This window comes from Morus notabilis, unplaced genomic scaffold (assembly GCF_000414095.1).
Source record: "Morus notabilis unplaced genomic scaffold, ASM41409v2 Scaffold555, whole genome shotgun sequence".
In the NCBI taxonomy this organism is placed as follows: domain Eukaryota; kingdom Viridiplantae; phylum Streptophyta; class Magnoliopsida; order Rosales; family Moraceae; genus Morus; species Morus notabilis.
In genome coordinates this window covers 292,181-316,253 of record NW_010360709.1, presented here as the reverse complement: position 1 = coordinate 316,253, position 24,073 = coordinate 292,181, and the positions used below count along the sequence as shown (strand labels likewise).

At 30.1% G+C, this 24,073-nt stretch overlaps 2 protein-coding genes across 2 annotated transcripts; one reads left to right on the top strand and one right to left on the bottom strand.

Moving 5' to 3' along the window:
- Positions 1-4,167: 4,167 nt before the first annotated feature.
- Positions 4,168-8,703, top strand: LOC21412116 (beta-glucosidase 17). The gene is made up of 13 exons (XM_024164933.1): positions 4,168-4,329; positions 4,520-4,592; positions 4,696-4,754; positions 5,393-5,468; positions 5,626-5,703; positions 5,805-5,892; positions 6,011-6,263; positions 6,401-6,516; positions 6,597-6,817; positions 6,897-6,931; positions 7,083-7,185; positions 7,502-7,631; positions 8,484-8,703. Exons 1-13 carry the CDS (start codon positions 4,168-4,170, stop codon positions 8,701-8,703), a joined length of 1,614 nt encoding a protein of 537 aa, XP_024020701.1.
- Positions 8,704-14,236: 5,533 nt separating this feature from the next.
- On the bottom strand, positions 14,237-21,303 carry LOC112091394 (beta-glucosidase 17-like). Its single transcript, XM_024164929.1, has 13 exons — positions 21,157-21,303; positions 20,938-21,010; positions 19,430-19,488; positions 18,589-18,664; positions 18,335-18,412; positions 18,117-18,204; positions 17,746-17,998; positions 17,266-17,381; positions 16,393-16,613; positions 16,278-16,312; positions 16,008-16,110; positions 15,587-15,683; positions 14,237-14,652 (listed from the first exon to the last, which is right to left on the bottom strand). The coding sequence occupies exons 1-13, from the start codon at positions 21,295-21,297 to the stop codon at positions 14,430-14,432; spliced, it is 1,563 nt and encodes a 520-aa protein (XP_024020697.1). The 5' UTR covers positions 21,298-21,303; the 3' UTR covers positions 14,237-14,429.
- Between the last annotated feature and the right edge of the window lie 2,770 nt (positions 21,304-24,073).

The window sequence follows — 24,073 nt, the reverse complement described above, 5'->3', positions numbered from 1 at the left end:
TATCTAAAATAAATTTTAATTATTCGAAAGACTTACAAACTACCAATATACCACGACTAGATTTTTCATCCTTTGGTTGTTACTTTTGTCCGTATTCTCATCAAAATTTCACTTTCCGGACAAATTTAGATTTTTTTGATTGAGCTATATTTTTCCCTTTTTTTTTTTTTGGGCAACATAATCAAGGCATTTGTTCCATTGACAATTGGCTTATTACGGCCAATAGCATTGCAATTATTAGAGAATATTGACAAAATTTCATTATCAAATGTGATAAATGAGAAATATACGGTTTTTTTTAAGAATGAAAATATCAATATCGGTGCAAATATCGGTACTCCAAATTTTAAGAAATTTCAGAGAAAATATTAATATCGGTGGAAATATCAAAAAAAAATTATGGAAACTAGGAAGATTTATTTTAACACTTAATATTTCTTTTAAATATCTTATAAAATGATAAACGTGAAAAAGATACATAAATAAGTAAGTTTGTACAAAAATAATACACTAGAAACTCTACAATGTTGATATTTTTCCTGATGTATTCCGATATTTGCTGAAATTTTTCGAAAAGCTTGCGAAATTTCTCCGATATTTCAGAAACTTCCACTGAAATTTCATAATTTTTAACATCCCAAAATATCTTTACCAAACAATTCATTGTAGAAAACAATTCAGTTGTTTGAATTTAGAGAGAGGGATCAATACTAAAAATTAAAGATTTAAACTATTGTTAATGGTTTGAATTGTCATTCTACAGTTCTCTAATAAATTTTAATTTGAATGTTGAACTACAGTTTGTTGTAAGAGACCTTTATGTACGTTACGAAAAGCTTGGAATTGATTATGAAGACGACCATCACTTAATTTGGGCTACAAGGCCCATGTTTATCCCTTTTTTTTTCGAGGAGAATTTTCAAAAATGCTATCAATTAAGTGACACTAATAACCTTTAGGTTATTTTTTTATAACCTACATGTCATTTTTCGTAACTTATGGGTTAACTTTCGTATCCTGTGATTTATCTTTCGTATCCTATAGGTTATTTTCCGTAGTGACATTAAAATATTACACAATGGCAAAAATATATATAGAGTTGGGAAAAACAATAATTAAACTAGAAATTTGTTCTTTCTTCAATCAATGGGTTTTAGGCCAAGGCCCGCTGGAGCCTTTCTCAGTATAATGTCAATTATTTCTTTCCAAATCTGTTGCATGAAGAGCCATGCACTCGGTGTCTGTACGTCGTCAAATCCTTTTCCTCCATTATTTATATATTTTGTTTTTGTTGCAGTCCAGTGATCCACGTGAATCTCGATGAAAGCAGGCATTAATCATTATTTTTATTTATTTATTTTCCTCCATTAAGCATGCACTAATGAATCTGCATGCATTATTTATATATATTTATATGCATGGTTTATTTCCTTCGGCCATGGACCAGTTCATTTGTCTAGAAATCAATTTCGACCGTGATATGATGTAAGACCATTCATGAATTTTTTGGCAAAATGTCAACCTAAGTCTCAGACATATTGTGTCTATAGGACATTAAATCCTTGATTTGTATAATCATTTTCGACTTCTATATGCTTCTAAAATAAACTCAAATGTTAATGACAATCAAAAGATTTTTACACCACCCACATGAATGTATTTATTAAACTTCTAAATCCTAAATTTGTATAATCATTCTCAACTTTTATAGGCTTCTAAGAGAAACCCAAATCTCAATGATAATTTAAGGATTTTTACAAGTCCCACACCTTTCAATGTTTATGAGATCCATTCTTAAAGAGTGCGAACAAGTCTCACAATTTTCAATGTCTATAGAACCCATTTTTTGAAAGTATGAACAATAGGTCTCACATCTTTTGGTGTCTATAGGACCCCTTCTTTTGTGGAGAGATAGTTTTCTTAGGTTCTTCATTGGAAAGCAATTTTCTGCATATATAACATAATGAGAAATAATAATAATAATGAAGAAAAATAAATAGTTCTTACTCTTGACTTCAAATACACTAATTTCTATTTCTTTCCCTTCTCTACGTACAACTCCTTTTTCTTTACTCTCTTAGACTCCCTCACGCACACATACTGCACACTGTTAAAAAAAACTAATGCGTTTAATTTTTTCATATTATATTTGTTTTAAGTTTAATTTAAACTATATTTTTGTTTCATTATTTGGATAAAATTGTCCCATTTAATTTATTCTTTCAATTAAATTAATTTCATTGTAATATAGTTGGTCCTAATAATGCACCAAAATATTACATGGTTTTTAATTTAATGTGTTAGTTTAGTGGATGGAGAACATTACTAAAACAAATGATTTTTAGAAAAAGAAAAAGAAAAATATAAACGTCTTTTCTAATATTATATACAACTTAGAAACATTTTCTGATAAATAGAGGGGCATTTTTGGCATTTTAAAAAATTTAATGGTCAAGATTGACAGTCAACTCACAGTGAACTAACAGTGGGGGTGTCAGTGTAATTTTTTTTAAAAGTCAAAGAGTGTTGACGTGATTAGTTTCGGTAAAAGAGGTGTCTTTATTATTTTGACAAAACACAGAAAGTGTCAGTATAATAAGTCCATTTTAAAAAAGAAGAGCTCCTTCTATAAAGAAAAGAAAAAGAAAAAGAAATTCACGCAAAAGTTTATGATGTTAAGTCAAAAGTTAGTGTTAAAATAGATCCATTTCATGCATGTAAGTTAGCATAACATTGTCTCATTAAAAATAAAAAGAAAAATGTTAAAAAAACGAATAAATAATAAAGAGAACCACAATATTTAGCTAAACTTACACCTAGGTAGCCAATTTAGTGCTAATTTTACATCTGACTAATAGGTAGAGTTCGCAACTTCTATCTCAAGTTAAAAAAAAAAAAATGAAAGAAAGAAAGAAAAAGAGAAAAAAGAAAAGAAAAAACACACCTATGTAGCGAAACGGATGGCCTCCCTTCACGCTAACCATGCATTCATGATATTATCACGTGGCACATCTAGAAGTTTTCATGAGTAATAAGATATACTTTATTACGTTTGTGTGTTTTTATTAGTGATTTAAAGGTTAAAACAATTCATTTATAATATATTAATTCAATAAAAAGCATCCTTTTATGTTTAGGGATAATCTCACAAATAGTTTCTGAGATTTATGTTCAACATCACTTTAGTTTTTAACCTTTAAAACGTCCCACAGTTAGTCCTGAGATTTTATTTTGTTTATGTTTTAGTCCTTCAGTTAACTTGGTGTTAAATATTTGACGAAATCTGTATAAATTACATATTAAAATTGAAAGTAGCTAAATCTTAGGAACTATATGTCGAAATTAACTTTTAGATTTTGTATTGATTTAGCCTCTAAATTTTGGATGATTCTAATTCTGATATCTAATTTCTACATATTATGTCAAATATTTAATACTTAGCAAATAGAATGACCAAAATTGAAACAAAGTAAAATCTCATGTACCAACTGTGCGATGTTTTAAAAGTCGAGGACCAAAGTGTGATTGAGGTCAAACCTTGAGGACCATTTGTGGAATTAACCCTTAGTTTTAAAATTATTTTTTGAGAAAAAAATTACTTGGTCTTTCCATTATCTTGTTGAGAAAATTAGGTAAATGGCTTTTTTATCACATTTTTAAATAAATGTCCGAACTTTTTAATTTTTGAACAAATGCCAAACTTTCTTTATTTTAGCAAAATGGCCGTTTTTCCAGTAGTCATCCATGATTGACCGATTCGTTATTATGATTTACCAATGATTTATCATTAATATACATGTAATTTATTTATTGAAATTTATTAATTACTAATTAATTTCAGTTAATTATTAAGTAGTATTTATTAATAATGATAACTTATCGAGTTAATCAGTGATAAACTTAAGTCAATTAGTGACTGACCGCTAAATCAGTCAGTGATTGTTTAATGACTAAATTAATCAGTGATTAACTACTAAGTTAATAAAAAAAATTGCCATTTTACTAATTTTACAAAACTTCGGTTATTTTTATTTAGAAAAACTGCCATTTTTTTTTTTTTAAATCCTTGAAAAGGGGTTATTTGCCTATATGTCCCTTACTTGTATTTGTTGGTGTATAAATAGACCACTTCGAATTCGTAAGAGTACCATACGTTGAGAGTTAAAAATGAGAACTCACTTAATTGTTCTTTTCAATCTGGTGATTGTGGCCTACTTGCTCACATGCAGCAAAGGTGTTCAAGATCAACTAAACGAGGAATGTTTATCACTGAATAGGTCATGTTTTCCACCCGATTTCATATTTGGGACAGCATCGAGTGCTTATCAGGTAGATGATCAAGATATATATATATAGAAACTTGCAAACTATTATTAACTGGCCAAATCGACCTTAACAAATCAATATCAAGATTTTGCTTATTAATTATGAACATTTCATATAAATAATTGTTATGTTATATACGTGTTACTCATTTTTCTGTTTTAATTAATGTATTATTTGATTTTTCTTGTCGAAGTATGAAGGAGCAGCAAGTGAAGAATACGGCAAAGAACCGAGTATTTGGGATACGTTCACGAAGGAACATCCAGGTCTGCAGAATATCAACGTTGTTTTTATTATATTTATAATTATAAGATATGACAAACATACATAAAATTGATTTCATTATTTATTTCTCTAAAAACTTGACAGAAAAAATACCTGATGGCTCATCTGGAGAAGTTGCCAATGATTTCTACCATCGGTACAAGGTATGAAATGTTTACTGTATAACAAACATACGAATACCAACGCTTTATTTGATTTTACTCTTTTTATTGAAGACATGCACATATAAATGACTAAGACAAATTTAAAGTAAAAACCGAATTTGTCCATCTTGTAAAAATTTACCTTTCTTGTCTTCGAATTTAAAGCAAAAATTTAATAACAGTAATTTAATAACAGTAGAGACTTAGGTACAAGATCAGATTGCTAGTAGATTCAATTTAATTGGGATGTGCTAGTTAGTTTTTATATTAGTTTTTCCATCTTGTAAATTATTTTAAAAAAAGGATAATTGTTTATTAAGACATGTATAATATTGAACATTTGCTAAATCTTATTTTACAAAATAGTGGTCAGATTATATAATAAGACATGCATGTTAAACGAAGTATAGAGATGATCGTCTCTACTCCAACTCACGTTCTTAATACTAGTGTTTTTTTTAATATATATTAAAAGATTAACGAACATAATATTTGTTACTTCATCAAATATCTTCGTCGCAAAAATTAAACAAAAATAAAAAATCATCGGTGTCCCATTGGAAAAACCATTGATTTCCTTTCTTAGGTAGTAAATCCGAAAGTCATCGATATAAATAATATGATTGCAATTTTTACAGGATGACATCCGCATGATAAAGCAGCTCGGTTTCGAGTCCTTTAGACTCTCCATTTCTTGGTCTAGAATATTACCAAGTAAGTAATTATCTGACAATGGGCAATACAGTGAAACCAATATATATATATATATATATATATGTATTATACATATACACACACATATATATACACACTATTCTCCAAATTATAATTGCTGATATTTCCACAAACTGAATCTTAATTTTGTTTATAGGAGGGACAATAAGTGGAGGAGTGAACTTTGATGGAATCAACTTCTATAACAATCTCATAGACGATCTCTTGCAAAATGGTTACGTTCCATTGACATCTATTATAGCATTTAAACGATTTGTCAACATTCTTAATATTCAAGCTGTTTAATTTCCTTCTGCACATTAATATATTATGCAGGTATAAAACCTATTGTGACTTTGTTCCATTGGGATCTTCCACAAGCTCTTGAAGATAAATATCGTGGATTTTTAAGCCCGGATATTGTGTAAGACATTCAATATATATTCATAGGACACATTTATGACTTTGTACACTGAAAGAAACATACATTCATATATATGCCTATAATTTGCATCTCATATAATTCAATTTATTTATAATAGGGAGGATTATCACGATTATGCGAATCTGTGCTTCGCACAATATGGTGATAGAGTGAAACACTGGACCACTTTCAATGAGCCATACATTTTTTCAACTCAAGGGTATGAGAGTGGTGTTATGGCACCAGGTCGTTGTTCTGATTATGCTGGAAATTGTCCAAATGGGGACTCGGGAACCGAACCTTATAAAGTAGTTCATCACATACTTCTTGCACATGCGGATGTGGTAGACTTGTATCGGAAGAAATTTCAGGTTAATTAGTCATGTTAATCTATTTGTGAACCAACAACATATATGATACATTGTTTAATACTTAAAAGAAAACAAAATAAAATACACGGTATTAATGAAGAACTAATAGAACATTACGTTTTCTTTATTCCTTTCAGCCAACTCAAAACGGAATTATAGGATTAGTGGAAACAAGTCAATGGGCGGAACCGAAATTCCAAACACTTGAAAGCCGCAAGGCTGCCAAGAGAGCTCTTGACTTTATGCATGGATGGTAAGAAATCTAACATATAATCCTATTCACTAGACATATTTCGGAAAATAATGCTTACTTGAAAAATAATGTTTATTCAGGGTTTTTGATCCCATAGTGTTTGGAGACTACTCAAAAATCATGAGATCATTAGTTGGACATCGATTGCCTAAGTTTACCGACGCTCAATCAGAACTTTTAAAAGGGTCATACGATTTCTTAGGTTTAAATTACTATACTGCAAGATATGCAGATGATTCCAATGACAACGTAAGCAGTCACAATCCAAGGCCTGCAAATGATATGCATGTTAATCTCACAAGTAAGCTAAACAGTATTAAAAAATACTTGAGTTATGATTTGTCAGCATTCTTTAATATTGATAATATTTGTTGAAACAGTTGAGGGGAGCGATGGACGTCCTATTGGCCCACAGGTAATCTTATTCTCTCATTTTCTCCTTTTTTTGGGTGATTTTTTTTTTTTTAAGGATTGAATTGCAAACCAATATTTATCTAATTTATTAAATTTTTATATATTTATCATTCTACATACTAAAAAAAATCATTTCAAAAACACTGATGCAGACTCCAACATCCTGGCTTCTCATCTATCCAAAGGGAATTGAAGACTTGGTTTTGTACTTGAAAGAGAAATACAACAATCCTCCTCTTTACATCACTGAGAATGGTAAGACATATCCTTTTTTTTTTTGGGAAACAACATAGGATTAGGAAAATAAATATATAAAAGATAAAGATGTAAAAAGTAAAGAATATGCAAGTGCAAACGTATGCGAACGTATAACAAATTAATTAGTAACTTTTTGGTAGTGCACGGTTTATAAATAACAAAACCTAAAAAAAATAGTCATTTTGAAAAACGTATGCATTCCACAAGTATATGTGTTTTTCGTGAATTTATATGATTAATGAGTTTAAATTTCTATCTTACTCTAATTTTATTTTAACAAATTTTTACCTAACATATAGATTTATCATTGCAGGAGTTGTCGACACCCCTGATGTTAAAAGGGGTATTCTTGACACTTTCATTCCAAATGATTGGTTGGTTGATGATCGCGTGAGGATAAAGTACCATCATGACCATCTGTCGCATTTGCTAAACGCTATAAAGTAAACTCCAATATATATTTGCATTCAATAAGTATTTAGGATTTCTCTCTGTGTTTTTTTTTAATCAGTACTTTCTTTTTCATACATAATTAAGAATATTTAGCAACAAAATGACCTCAGCAACTGTACTTATAATAATAATAAAGTACATCATCCATGAAGTATTATTTAGACACTCTATTTAGTCGGTTCACTGGTTATATAGACCAATATTCATCAATATTTATTTAGACACTTTTTGTCACATATTTGAAGTACAATACACTCTAATTGCTATGTGCACTAGCTATATATATATATATATATATTTATATATACACATATATATATGGTTTTATTTTAATAGTTACTTTAATTTTTACAGTATTATTATTTTAGTTGTAAGATATTTAGCTGCGCGGTTGTAAAAAATTAAAAAATTAAATAAAAATATTTATGACATTTAATGAAACTAGGATATTACACCACGATTGGAATATAATATTGTAAACTCTCATATATATATATATATATTAGAATGTATAAATATATATATAGTCTCAAAAAATAAAAAAAACATTGTTGGTGTCATCTGTCCCCAACATCCTTTGTCACTTTGAGAAATTGCTGAAGCCCACCATATATATTACAAACTGGAACTCCTAGTCTGTTTCACTTTGGCTATATGTGCCAACATAATGTCATATATATATATATATATATACACACACACACGCACATACTTGTATTGTTTGGTTAATTACTAATCATCTTTGGTGTTAAAGCGGAGAATGTTGAATGTTCATTATTTTTATTTGATATTAACATGTGAAAACTAATACAATAACACAATAACTAATATTTTGGCTGCAGGGCTGGGGCAGACGTGAGAGGATACTATGCTTGGACATTTCAAGATGTTTTTGAATGGAATTCTGGTTTTACCAGTAAGTTTGGCCTCGTCCATATCGACCGTGACAATAATTTAACGAGAACCAGGAAAGGAGCTGCAGACTGGTTCGAGCACACTTTTTTCGGAAAATCGCAAGCACTAATACTGGATCAGCAGCCCACTTTGTTGGCTTCTGCATAACTCCATATGTAGAATGTGCTATATATATATATATATATATCTATAAATATATATATATATATATATATAAAGACTACTGAGACAAAAGATCTGATCATGAGAGTATTGTAAGTAAAATAATAATCACTGCTACCTAGTTCAGCAAGTGAGTAAGAATAAAGGTCTTTGTATTGGAAATTATATGTGTATTGTGTGAGAAAGAGACTTGATGAAATAAAATATCTATTCTGTTATCAACCTATAAGTTTATTTAAGCATATTAATTCTACCACTAATTTAGCAAAAAAAAAAAAAAAAAAAAAAAGGTTTCTCTAGAGATTTTGCTTTACCTACTTTTAATGTGTGCCGAAGCTATTATCATCATTCATTTTCTTTTCAGCAAACAAAGAGAAGAAAAATAGGATAAAATGAACCTCAACGAGTTTTAATAAATTAGCACCCACTAAAATTCTCTTCCTATTCCTGCGGGTACTCGCTATTTATTAAGAAGAATATAACATAAAATAAATTAAATAAAAAAGAAGGAGTGAACTGGTAAGAAGGGAAATACAAAAACAAGTTGAAAAGTTTTACAAATAAGACATCAAATTTAAAAAAAAAAAAAAAAAAGTTGTGAACTTCATTAAACTTCCAAGTCATTAAAAAGATTTAAAATAATCAATCTTTTTAATAGAAAGTCTTTTTCTCGGGCCTACTATTACTTTTCTCCCTCTGGTTTTATGCTTCTCTTTTCTTTCATTCGATTACCAATATTTAAAAAAAACAAAAAAACGTTGTACTTCTGTTTTTGTTTTCTATTTAAATAAAACTTAGTAAGTGCCTTAAAAGGGAAAAAAAAAACACTTTTGAAAACTATGAGTATGTACTTAGAGTCTGCGTGTTTTTTTTTTTTTTTTTTTTTTTTTTGCCTTCTTCTGTTGACTTTCTCTACTTTCCGACCTCCCGTTGCCACTTACGGTTAAGATTCTCTATTTAAATTAAAATTTTAACTGCATATCAAAACGTCAATTTAAACTACAATTTAAATCAAACAGTTCAAATTTTTTTGTTCAAATAAAAAAGGTTAAATCAATAAAATTTGAAACGGGGACTTAATTTCCCTACAATGATGGGAAAGAACAGGTTATAGTCGGCCAGTTTTTATCCTATTAACCATACGCTGAATGGAGCCCGGACTTTAATCCTTTCAAGTAGAAATCTACAAAGAGAAAGATGATAAATGCCCTTTAAAAATGCACGGGTCCAGATTTATATTTTTTACTTTTTTTATTAATACCTTTTTTAGTTAAATAATTATACAAACGAAAGGATACTAATAGGGATAAAAAATCAGACTCATACAATCTTAATAAATTATGCACTTTTCTCATATCTATGGGTCCGCTTCTACGACTTGGCATGGGATCCCCATAAGCTGTTCGAAATTGCCAGGGGAGTGGGAGCACCAATCCGTTCGGATCAAATTTGTCGGAATTCTGTTCAAACTGTCGTCACAATAAGTCAAACACTAGGAGAAAACGATTGAGTTCCAAAGGACGCTGTAAATTGAGCCAACAATGAAGTAGATTTATCTGCCAAAGTTAGATGCTCAAGACCCGTCCCATAAGCAGGAACATGAAGATGTGGAACGCGAAGGAAATATTAAGTCAATAGAGCGGAGCGCTTCCGACATGGAACGGAACTTTCCCGCCGTGGAGAGAAAGCTGCGGAACGTCCCCAGTATGGCGCAATATAACGGCCCTCTCAAACTAACAGCTAAAAACTCCGCCAAAACGTTCACTTAAAATAAAATAGTATTGCATAATGTAAAATTAATGTCTACTACTTAAACAATCCTCAAACCACATTCTTAAAATTACAATTTCAATTCATAAGCTCTCTAAACTCATCATTAAACCTTCGATCATTTTCACTCAATTAACTAAAACTTTTATTTCATATTTAGTTTACCTGTATCATAAGAACTATATGGCCTTGCGTTCAGTAAGGAATTTATAAGTAATTTCTATTTTTAAAATAATCTCTTTAATTTCTACATTGGGACCCTCTTGTATAACGTTAGTCTTGTATTATTAACTTTCATTTCACTTGTCCCCTATCTTGAAATATCTCATTCTTCAAAGATTTGACCATTATCATATTTCAGTTGGTTCACAACAAACACAAGAGTTCACATCATACTAATAAAATACTTTTAAAATTTGATATAAGCACATCAATATTAACATATATATAAACTGTAAACTCCCTTTAAAACATATTACTATTTAAGTGATGCAGTAGAAGATCTACTTACCTCAAACTGCTTAATATGAAAAATAGAATTTTCTCTATTCACTACAATAAAAAGGGTTATTAGCGACGACATTTATCGTTGCTAAAATTACAGTATTAGCGACGACAAGAAAAAAAAAATTTTAAACGACTTGTCATCGCATTCAATATTTACGACAACATGTCGTTACACAAAATTTATATAATTACGATGACATGTCGTCGCTAAAATGGAACGGCATATTAGCGACGACATGTCGTCGCTAATACCTAATGGAAACTACGACACCTGGTTTGATAGTGCCATTGGAATCCATATTAGGGATGTCTGTAAGCCTTTCCACGATGCCTAGAAGGATGTGGACATCCAGCATAAGAGAGAAATTCAACAGCGCCTGTTGGTATAAATTATTCAACTTTATTATTTTTTAATTTAATCTAAATTTTAATATAATAAAATCATTTAACATGTTTATATTGTATTACGGGAATGGTTTAACCTCAATTATTTTTTTGGAATGGCAGAATTCTCTCCGTACATGAAGAACATAATAGTCCCCCTAATTATCCTAATATTGAATCCCGATCCACCAATAAGCCTTACCTGTCACTAAACACAACCTTTTGGACCGATCTCGTGGTCTTTCCCAATTACTTTCTCATTTGTGATTCATTTTCATTCATATACCTCAGTCTAACAAGTCATAAGGTTAGTGTTTGTAAATTACCTCTATGGATTTTGGGAATTCAAATAGTTAGCTGTGTTATTAGATATTGATTCAACCTAAAAAAAGCTACTTAGGTAGATATATGATGGATATGAAGTTTTTTTTTTTTTTCTTCCCTTGTAGTGCTTTTTTTTTTTATATTTTTTTGACAGTAGAAAAACTATTGGGACTTCTTTGAGTTCAAGTACTATAAACTGGTAAGAATTTACCTTATTAGTTGTTTCAGTTTGCTTTATTTTAAGAGTAATTGATTACTCCTAAGTTCTGAGGAAGATGTACCTAAGATTGATAACTCATTAATTGTGTTTCCTTTCTCTTTTATTCTCTATTTTAGCATCTCTCCAATTCCGGATAAATAGAATTTTAAGATAGCTTGGAAATTTGGGAGAAAGTCAAACTCAAACCAGATTTAAAGGACTACTCTTTGCTCATGTACTTTTGGATTCTTTTAGTTAATTGGGTCCCTTGCTAAATCCTTTGTTGTGATAATGAAGTTCTTCCTTTGATTAATGAAATTCTTTGTAGCTTTAATTTGTGAATGGTTTATTTAGTGATAAGTGCTAACATTTGCTTATTTTGCCACACATGTTTAAATTAGTGTCGCGGTGCCTTGTCTTAAGGTGTAGCCGTGAAGAATCTATAATCTTTAGTGTAGTTTCTCAAAGATTTTGACGTAGCTTCTCAAAGGTTAGTATTCCTACTTTGGACATTAGAATTTTAATTGTGTTATTACTTGGCAATGAAGATGAAATATGAGTTTACTTGTAGGCACTTGTTAATGTCTTGGGAAACTCAAGTGCTCTTGCTCACAAGTTTCTGCCTTTATAGTAAAAGTTGTTCTGCTGTTTAGTTGTATGATGTTTATCAATGGAAGCTTTGATTATAAAGTTGCAAACACTACCTTTGATTACTTTGTATTATTGCAAAAGGTCTCTAACTTTCACCTTCTCTCCTATGATTACTTTGTACGATCTCTCGATCTACATAACAATATATGTAAGATACTCTGTCTTATAAGTTTGACATTAAATTTTTACCTAGTGCATCATTGAAGCCATGTTTTCTCTAATTCACTGCAAAACATATGTGGATGTGGCTATGTAGTTGTGAATGGTGTAACTAGTTCTTGCTTTAATTACAGGTTAAATGGTGGAAGTTTTAGTTGAGTTTGATTATTGTTTTGATCGTGGATCACTTTCTTACAGGTTAAACGGTGGAGATGACTTTTTTGTTGAAGCATTTTGTCAAGATGGAAGGATTTACTTCACCATTGCACTTAGACGTTTTGGATATGACTTCTCTGTTTTCTTTACTTGTTTTGAACGTTAAGGTTTTAGACATTGTATGAATTATGTTATAGACGTAATTTTATTGCCAACTTGGTAGATACTGATAACAATTGATATGTTGAATGTTTTTATGTTTTAATTTGAATGTTCCTATTTAGATATATCACATATCTCGGAATTATCATTTATTTGAATGAATTCAAAAGGATATCAATAATAATTTTAAAAAGTTACAACAATATGAACGTAACGAGGAAAAAAAGTTATTAATCTGTATCGTAGCCATGCTAAAGAGCTGTAAGAGGATGAAAATAACTTGTCTTAAATGCTATAATACTTCAATTCTATAGCGCTTTCTATAACTCTCCTGAAACGTTATGTTTTCTTAGGACATATAATAGCGTCTGTTGTTCTAACGCTCTAAAAAACGCTATTGCTAGTGATTAATAGTGTTTTTAGTCTGCTACTGATATTGATATTTGTTGTAGTGATATTGTAATGTAACATCGTAGCATTAGAAATACGATTATTATTTTTTTAGAATGGCAGAATTCCCTCCGCACATGGAGAACATAATAGTCTCCCTAATTATCCTAATATTGAATCCCGATCCACCAATAAGCCTTACCTGTCACTAAACACAACCTTTTGGACCGATCTCGTGGTCTTTCCCAATTACTTTCTCATTTGTGGGTCATCTAATTTCCTTATTCAAGTGGGATTATTCCAGAACCATAGAAGGTTTATGGCTTCTTTCAGTTATTTGATTTTTTTTAATTTGAGTTTTTTGTGAGAGTTTTTTTATTGTAGTAAAAAAAGTTAAATGTGACTTTTTTAGAGTTTTTCACTGTAACAAATTGAAATTAGAAACTCGAATCGAATAATTGAAAGCGGCCTATATTTTTCCTTTTAACTTTATGCCTTATTTGTAACGCTTTTCAACTTGTTTTTGCATGGTCCTTCTGACTAGCTATCTAGTTCACTCTTTCTTTTTAATTTAATTTTATATGTTTCTCTTTTCCTTTATAAATTGAACTTGTGCCCGGTATGGGACGAGAACTTTTGTGGGTGCCAATATTATTAGGATTCGCTTACTAGTGTTCATTTATATATGCTAGTTTCTCTCCTCTGAATTTCTTGACAAAAAAAAAAAATCATAATGACAATAACTTCGGAACATAAGTAGGTAAAGCAAAACCTTTAGTAAAAGAAAAAAATATACCACTTAAATAATCATATCTGGAAACAACATAGATATTTTATTTCATTAAGTCTCTTTCTTACACAACACACTTTTTTCTACTTATTTTTATGAACATACATATTTCCAATGCAAAGACCTTTATTCTCACTCACTTAATGCAAGTAGCATAGATTATTATTTTACTTATAATACTTTCAGGTCTTTCTTCTTAGCAGTCGTAAAGCATAATAATTATGCGGATGCTAACAAAGTGGGCAGCTGAATCTGATCCAATACTTTTTCTGATTTTCCAAAAAAGGTATACTGGAACCAGTTCGAAACGTTTTTTCTGGTTCTCGTCAAATTATTTTCACGGTCGACATGGATGAGGCCAAACTCACTAGTAAAACCAGAATTCCAATCAAAACAATCTTGTAATGTCCAAGCATAGTATCCCCTCACATCTGCTCCAGCCCTGAAGTAAAAACATTATTAACTTGTAGTATATTTCCTTTTTTTTTTTTTTTTTTTTAATAAATGACGATAAAAAGCAAACTAGCATCAACAAGAAACAAGACATCCCAACTAGGTCAGTAGGTCAGTACATCTTGAAGCTTCTATCAAACAAATGCAAATGAATATTTTCATGTGATAGAGATTTGTAGTATATTTTACGACAATGTGCAATACAAAGGAACATTATTCAACAATCTTAGCTTTACAAGCATAGATTAGTAACAAAAAAAAATACATTATGCATTATGTTGTCATAGCCAATTTGCAACAGGTTATATAATATATATATATATATATATATATATATATGAGAACTTTTACAGAAAGACTTTTTTTGTTTTTAAACTACTGATAGGTATTGTTGTTTTAACTATATATTAGATTGAAATTTTAATGGTCTAATCTATGAATTTACACATTAAAAATCTGCAGATGTGACACAAAACTACTAGAACTCTAAATCGGAAATCTAATGGTTAAAAACAATAGCACCTTTCAGTAGTTAAACATGTTCTATGGTTGAAAAACACACATATAAATATTATATATATATATATATATGAAGGCAGTGCACGTCTGGTGCAACAAATATAGGATATATTAAAGTTGAATTTATAGTTATTGATTTTTCTGCAGGTTCTTCTTTTTATACTTTATAGTTATCCGTCTAAATAAGCAGTAAATGTACCAAATAGTAAAAATTAATTTTTAAACCGAAAGGCGCATGTCCACTTTTGAGAAAGCAAATCTCTGATACTTTATTATGATTGTTGTTGTTGATGTCGTTTTTCTTGCTAAAGATACTTAATTTTATTGATGTCCGAAAAAGCGATTAAAAAAAAAAAAAAAACCGAATCCTAAATACTGATTTGAAAGCAAATATTAGAGTTTACTCTATAGCGTTTAGCAGATGCAACAGATGGTCTTGAAAGTATTTTATCCTCACGTGATCTTCGGTCAACCAATCATCATCACGGGAGTCCACAACTCCTACAATGATAAAACATAGGGATTAATTTGTTTATATTATACTAGCAAAATAAAATTAGAGTAAGATAAAAATTCAAACTGATATAAATTCACGAGTTTCTTTGAAAGAAAGGATATAAAAAGAAAACATATACTTATGGCATAGGTATAGTTTTCGAAGACTATATTTAAGTTTCGTTTCATAAGATTGCCATTGCTTTCTTTTAACGTGAGATACATACATACATACATACATACATATATATATATATATATATATATATGTATATGGGGATTCAAGAGGGATCACTACTAGAAAGATACATTTAAATCTGTCTTACGTACCATTCTCAAGGATGTAAAGAGGAGGATTATTGTATTTATCTTTCAAGTACAAAACCAAGTCTTCAAATCCCTTTGGATAGATGAGAAGCCAGGATGTTGGAGTCTAGATCAGCATTTGTGAAATGATTCTCTTAGTACGTAGAATGAGAAGTGTATATATATATATATATATGTGTGTGTGTGTGTGTGTGTGTGTGTGTATGCTTAAAAGAATCAACCAAAATAAATAAATAAATAAATAAATAAGAGCAAATGGGAGAATAAGATTACCGGTGGGCCAATAGGACGTCCATCGCTCCCTTCAACTGTTTCAACAAATATTATAAAATATTAAAGAATGCTAATAAATCATAAATCAGGTATTTGTCAATATTGTTGAGCTTACAAGTGAGATTAACACGCATATCATTTGCAGGCCTTGGAGGACGACTGCTTGCGTCGTCATTGGAATCATCGGCATACCTTGCAGTATAGTAATTTAAACCCAAGAAATCGTATGACCCTTTTAAAAGTTCTGATTGGGTTTCGGTGAAGTTAGGCAATCGACTTCCAACCAAAGATCGCATGGTTTTTGGATAGTCTCCAAACACTACTGGATCAAAAACCCTGAATAAACATAATCAAAATATACATGTATCATGTAACTCATTTTTACAGAAATCAAAAGATATTGGGCCTAACTCAACCTAACAAAACCGGTTTGTTAGGAGAGGATTACCCTCACCTTATTAAGTGGATCATGCCAATATCTCCAGTCAATGTGAGATTCTAATACGCCCCCTCACGCACAGTGTGGACTATGCCAAACCGTTGCGAATAAGTCGATATTGGGGGACCCAACATTGCAAAACTGGATCTTCTCTGATACCATTTTACAGAAATCAAAGGATATTGGGCCTAACTCAACCTAACAAAATCGATTTGTTAGGAGAGGATTGCCCTTACCTTATTAAGTGGATCATGCTAATATCTTCAACCAATGTGAGATTCTAATACTCATGATAGAAGACACAAGATCGAAGATTTATGTATAAAATCCTAAATGGGCCGACGTGGCCGGATTAAGGTTTTGTTTTAGAAATATATATAGTTTTTATAAAATATTTGTTTTGGGTCAGGCTGAACTAGCCCTAAGCTGAAACGGTGCTCGATCCCCAATTTTTAGGTCTAGAATGAGTAGAAATTTCAATAATTTTTCAAGTAAGCATCAGTACTCGTAAGATGCCTAGAGAATATGATTATGCGTGAGAAATCTTACCATCCAATCATAAAGTCAAGAGCTCTCTTAGCAGCATCGCGGCTTTCGGGCGTTTGGAATTTTGGTTCCATCCAATGACTTACATCCCCTATTCCTATGATTCCCTCTTGAGTTACCTGAAAGGAGCAAAGAGCATAGGCTTTATAATTCTTAATTAATACCATGTAATTTATTTGGGACTTTCTCCGATAAACTCTCCTTACCGACACCAGCCAGTACGGTTAATTTCTAACATTTGAATCTAGTTAAAGTCACGTTAGATTGAAAAAAGTATAGAATAGACAATTTTTGATATATATATATGACAACTAAAAGTAGAAAATTACCGATAATTTATTTTTTGGATCCTACGAGAGATATATATATATATATATATGACAGCTAAAAGTAGAAAATTATTGATAATTTATTTTTTGGATCCTACCAGAGAAACTTTCATTTTTTTTTTATTTTCTTTTAATTAAGATTAACATGACTAACCTGGAATTTCTTCCTGTACAAGTCTACCGCATCCGCATGTGCAAGTAGTATGTGGTGAACTACTTTATAAGGTTCAGTTGCCGAGTCCCCAAATGGGCAATTTCCAGCATAATCAGAACAACGACCTGGTGCCATAACACCACGCTCATACCCTTGAGCTGAAAAAATGTATGGCTCATTGAAAGTGGTCCAGTGTTTCACTCTATCACCATATAGTGCGAAGCACAGGTTCGCATAATCGTGATAATCCTCCCTATTATAAATAAATTGAATTATATTTGATGAAAATTACAGGCATATATATGTACGTACGTATGTTTATTTCTGTGTAGAAAGTCATAAATGTGTACTATGAATATTGTATGTCTTACACAATGCTCGGATTTAAGAATCCACCATATTTATCTTCAAGGACTTGTGGAAGATCCCAATGGAACAAAGTCACGGCGGGCTCTATACCTGCATAATCGTTACAAAATCAGCAAAAAAAATTTAGAAAAAATGTGCAAAAGAAATTAAATGGCTTGCATCTATTGAGAATGTTGACAAGTCGTGAATTTAAATGCTATAGATGTCAATGGAACGTAACCATTTTGCAAGAGTTCGTCTATGAGGTTGTTATAGAAGTTGATGCCATCAAAGTTCACTCCTCCACTAATTGTCCCTCCTATAAACAAAATTAAGATTCAGTTTGTGGAAATATTCGCAAGTTTTATAAGGAGAAATCTCTATATATACATATACAGACGAGTTATCAATGGTTTCTTACAATTTTATTGTATGTTCAAAGTTCAAAAAAGGAAATTAAAATTTTACTATATCATCAGCTACCTAATGACTTACTTGGTAATATTCTAGACCAAGAAAATGAGAGTCTAAAAGAGTCAAAACCGATCTCCTTCATCACAGGTATGTCATCCTGTAAAAATCACAATATTTTATTTATACCGATGAGTTTATAATCAATAGATTTAGTATCTAAGAAACAAAATCAATGTATTTTACAATGCGACCTTCGCCCATGCTTTTTTTTTTTTTTTTTTTTTTTTTTTTTTTTTTGTCTATTTTTACTATGAAGATGCATGATGAAGTAACAAATATTATATTATTTAATCTCTTCTTAAAAAAAAAAACCCACTTGTAATAAAAATGTGATTTGGAGTAGAGACGATCATCTCTACTTCTTTCAACATGCATGTCTTATTATAAAATAAAAACTCTATTTTGTAAAAATGATTTAGCAATGCTCATTGTACAGTTCTTATTATACAATCAAATTTTTTTTTTAAATAATTTTCAAGAGGGAAAAACTGATAAAAAGTAATTAGTATATCCCAATTAGGATGATTGACACCCACTTACTATCTAATCTTGTACCAAAGTCTCCATTCTTATTGTATCATTTTAAATTCAATGAAAAGTGGGTAAATACAATACTTATATTGCGTTAATTTTTGGGTTTAAACTAAAATTGAAAGCTTTTTTTTTTTGTTATAATTTTGTCTTAGTCATGTCTATGTGCATATGAGTACCATCTTCTGATATAGTTATTCCTTCTCTCAGTTCACATGAGTACTATCTGTGTATTGGTACAATTTCTTCAATAAGAAGAGAGAAAAAAAGAAAAAAAAAAAAACCGATGTCGCCGTAATTGGGACACGTTTATACAATAAACACTTAATACCTTATAACGATGGTAGAAATCGTTGGCAACTTCTCCAGATGAGCCATCAGCTATTTTTTCTGTCAATTTTATAGAGAAATAAATAATGGAATCAATTTTCAAGCAAAAAAACAATAATGGAATCAATATTATATATATTTGTTATATATTATCAGAAATAAATATAAATAGAATTTTTAGTATTTTCGCCGCCTCAACTTAAGTTTAGTGAATTCAACTTAATGATTACACCTTCAATTTCATAAAATATTGCAAATCCCCAAACTCATATATAGATGGCTGTTAATAGGAGGAAATATAGTTGAGATTCGGTACATTATCATCACTCGAAATTCTTTTGGGTGTCCTTAAACTTAGCATTTTCATCCGAATTCTAAAAGTCAACATCAATTTAAGTGTGCTTTGCAACACTTTATTAAATTTAAAAGGTTATTAACTATAATGAAAAATATAAAAAGCTAATTTGTTAAATCGTAAAATATGAAAAAAAAGCAAATTATTGATGATAATAATCTAGGGTGTTTTCCTGGCTTAAGTTTTTCTTCATAAGTGCGACAATGGGCTAAAATATTCTCAATATTTACTGATATCTTCATTTAAGTTTCAAGGTCCAAAAATATTTTCTGGTTGTAAAAATTTCTGAACAAAAAATCAAAATAATATTTAGGTGAAATTGGACAAATTATCAATAAAAATATTTATTTTAGTCAGATTGTAGTATACATATATATATATATATATTTATATATTTTCTGGCCGTAAAAATTTCTGAAAAAAATCAAAATAATATTTAGGTGAAATTGGAAAAATTATCAATAAAAATATTTATTTTATTCAGATTGTAGTATACATGCATACATATATATATATATATATATTGATAAACTGAGAAAAATAGACAATTAGTATCTAGATTCGGTGAGACATCCGAACTAGACAGACACCCCTCTAAAAATCTTTCCTTTACCAAGTCTATCACTCGAATATTATTAATAAGAAAGTTTTAAAATTACATAAGATAAAAGAAACTGTGACATAACATCTTGAAAATAAAAAACAGAAAACAACATTAAAAAAAGGCCAAAATAAGAATAAAACAATAGTCCGAAGCTCATTTCACAGGAGATTGTAGTAAATTGTTTCTATGAAATTTTGGGAAATATAACAGTGAATATGAGAAACCTTCCAAAAGAAATATTGCAAAAAGAATGGTAGTCATGCTACCAATAATATTTTGTTCCTGAAAATATAGTATCAATAATATTGCTTGAATATTGAAAGAATTCGTTTCGTGTTTAAGCCTTTACGAAACTTTCACTTTGTACTGAGATTTATCATATGGATTCTGTAGGTCCCTCTATATATACGCATATATATATATATATATATTGATAAAAAAAAAACTCGTGCTGTTTATAGAAGATCTATCATATAATTAAGTATCAACTTAGTACTACAACATCATTTCCTTAATATAATCATAAAAATTTAACAAATATTGTATAGACCTGGAAATTCTGCCGTGAAGGTATCCCATATACTGGCTGTTCTGCCATATTTTATACTTGTTGCTCCTTCATACTTTGACAAAGGAAACAAATTAAACATGCACGTTACAAAAGAATGTCATCAATGACACATATTAGCAATGGTATGAAACATAGGAAATGTTCGTAAGCGTGCGAAAAATCTGGAGAATATATGATTGCGAAATCTCGATAACGTACCTGATAAGAACTCGATGCTGTTCCAAATGCGAAACCGGGAGGAAAACTATTCTTGCTTAGTTGTTCTTGTACTCCTTCACTGCATGTTAGCAAATAGGCCACAACCAGCAAATTGAAAAGAAGGCTTTGGTGAGTTGCCATTCTTAAATCTGCATGATATTGCGTTCTGTGAAGTGCTCTATTTATACACCTCCAACGTGTGAAATTACAATTGATAGAAAACAATGTTAAAGTAAAAAAAAATAAAAAAAATAAAAAAAACTGTTAACGAATATTGTTTTTTATATATTAAATTGTTTTATTGCGGGCTTTAAATTAGCATTGGTGCTAATAAAATCACACAACCAACGAAATTAATTTATTCATTTGCATGAGACAAGACAAAATTTTAGAAGGCTGGCATATATACATATCTCACGTGCTAATTGTGAATATATTATGGTTCTTTTTTTTTTCTTCAATGAGATAATACTATGCTAGCTTACATACAACAGATTTATTTTATCTAGGAATTAAAGGTTAGTTTTAAATGTGGCCCTTAAAGAATAAGGGTAGTCTCATTTTGCCTTCTAAAATTTAAAATGGCGCAAAATTAACTCTTAAATTTTTTATACGTTGCAACTTTAATATTTATGTCCACGAAATGTGAATTTTATTTTCACATTTTCAATTACATGTGGGTTAAGTGACTGCTTTATACAAATTAGGGGGCAACATAATAAACTTAAACAAAACAGTCTTTAAAGTTCTAAAACTTTTATTAAAAAAATGCAATTTTTTCTCGCTCTAACCACTAAGTATCGGCTTCTCTTTTGCATTTTTTCCCACTCTAACCACTAAGTATCGGCTTCTCTTTAATTTGCTTGTAACTCCTGTGGCATTGCTTTGCTATATTTTCTTTTACCAATTAATCTTGAGGTTAATTTTTTGTACCAATGATCTTGAAGGTCAATTGATACAAACAATTGACTTAAGAATCTTATAAGGAGGAAGGTTTTAGGTTCAAGTGTAGGGGGACGCAAAAAAATCTCTAACGGTCACTAAGTGTTCATAGAAGATAGTACATATGAGTAACAAGTATAATACCCGACTATGTTGGAGCCGGCAACGTAGACTCCATGAGGAGTTAAGGCGTTACAAGAAGCCAGGCCATTGGAGTCTATATCCCGTTTTGAAATGATTTCCTTAGTTTATAATGTTAATGAGTTAGTATAAATTGACGTTGGTTTAATGCTTGCAAGGACCATATACCGAGAACAAATAAAAACCGAGAGTTTTAAAGGCTAATAAATCGCGAATTATCACTTTAACATTTTTTATTTTAAGAAATTAAAATGAATAAACAAAATAAATTCATTATGTGGGCCCATGTAACCAGCACTCCACGCAAGGTTGTAAATCCTCCGACTCGGGACACAAATATTGTGGCTGCTAAGTCAGCGAAGTTGAAGTTGGCGTGATTTAATAAATATTTCCTATAAAAAAACATAATTCTCCTCCGCACTTTCATACATGACTGAAATTTTTTCCGATATTTCAAAAATTTTTACCGATGTTTCCGTAATTTTAAGGTCCCAAAATATTTTTAGATGTAAAAGAATTTCTCTGATATTTACTAGAAATTTTGGGAGAAATTTTTTTTATTCCTAAAAGATATTTTGGGATGTTAAAAATTATGAAATTTTGGTGGAAGTTTCCGAAATATTATAGAAATTTTGCAAGCTTTTGGAAAAATTTCAGTAAATATCGGAATATATCGGTAAAAATATCAACATTGTAGAGTTTCTATTATATTGTTTTTGTACAATTTTTCTTATTTATGTACTTTTTTTATGTTTATCATTTTATAAGATATTAAAAAGAAATATTAAGCGTTAAAATAAATCTTCCTAGATTGCACAATGTTTTTTTTGACATTTCCACCGATATCTATATTTTTTTAGAAAATTCTTTAAATTTGGAGTACTAATATTTTCACCAATATCGATATTTTCATCCTTAAAAAAACTATATATTTCTCATTTATCACATTTGATAATGAAAATTTGTCAATATTCTCTAATAATTGCAATGCTATTGGCCGTAAATATGCCAATTGTCAATGGAACAAATGCCTTCATTATGTTCCGCAATAAATAAAAAAAAAGGGAAAAATATAGCTCAATAAAAAAAATCTAAATTTGTCCGAAAAGTGAAATTTTGATGAGAATACGGACAAAAGTAACAACCAAAGGATGAAAAATCCAGTCGTGGTATATTGGTAGTTTGTAAGTCTTTTGAATAATTAAAATTTATTTTAGATGTTGATAAGCTTGTTATTCCTTGCAGACTCCAATACCATGGAAGGGAAATGCTATTATCTACTAAAATTTGTGAGGATATATATCTATGATCAACAAAGAATTTCAGTTTGTCAGGCTTCATTGATTGCTAGAACGATTACAGATAAATTAGGGAAGCAACCTTGGAAATTATCTAATCTCTTAACAAAAAATTGACTCAATTTTATCTAATCTCTTTCGACTCTTTTATTGTGGGGAAAAAACGATAGTCTTGTTTGTCACGTTTGTTCCTAAGAATTTCTCATGTTCTTTAATAATTGTGCGACTTACTCATAATAATGCCATTTCAGATGGTTTGGTGAAAGTTGCATGACAAATATATGCAATTGCAAGTTAAATTGACGTTGGTTTGTCAAATGATTTCCTTAGTACAAATTGAATGAGGTTAAATTGATGTTGGTTTGTAATTTAATGCTTGCAAGGACCATAACCAACTAGAAAATTAGGCTATCTACTTGGCAATAGCAAGTTCATCTTTACCACTAATTATCGCCAATATTAAAGACTAATAAATTGCAAATTAAAGACTATGAATCTATTGAGGACCCAAAAATCTTAAATCAATGTTGCGCTTA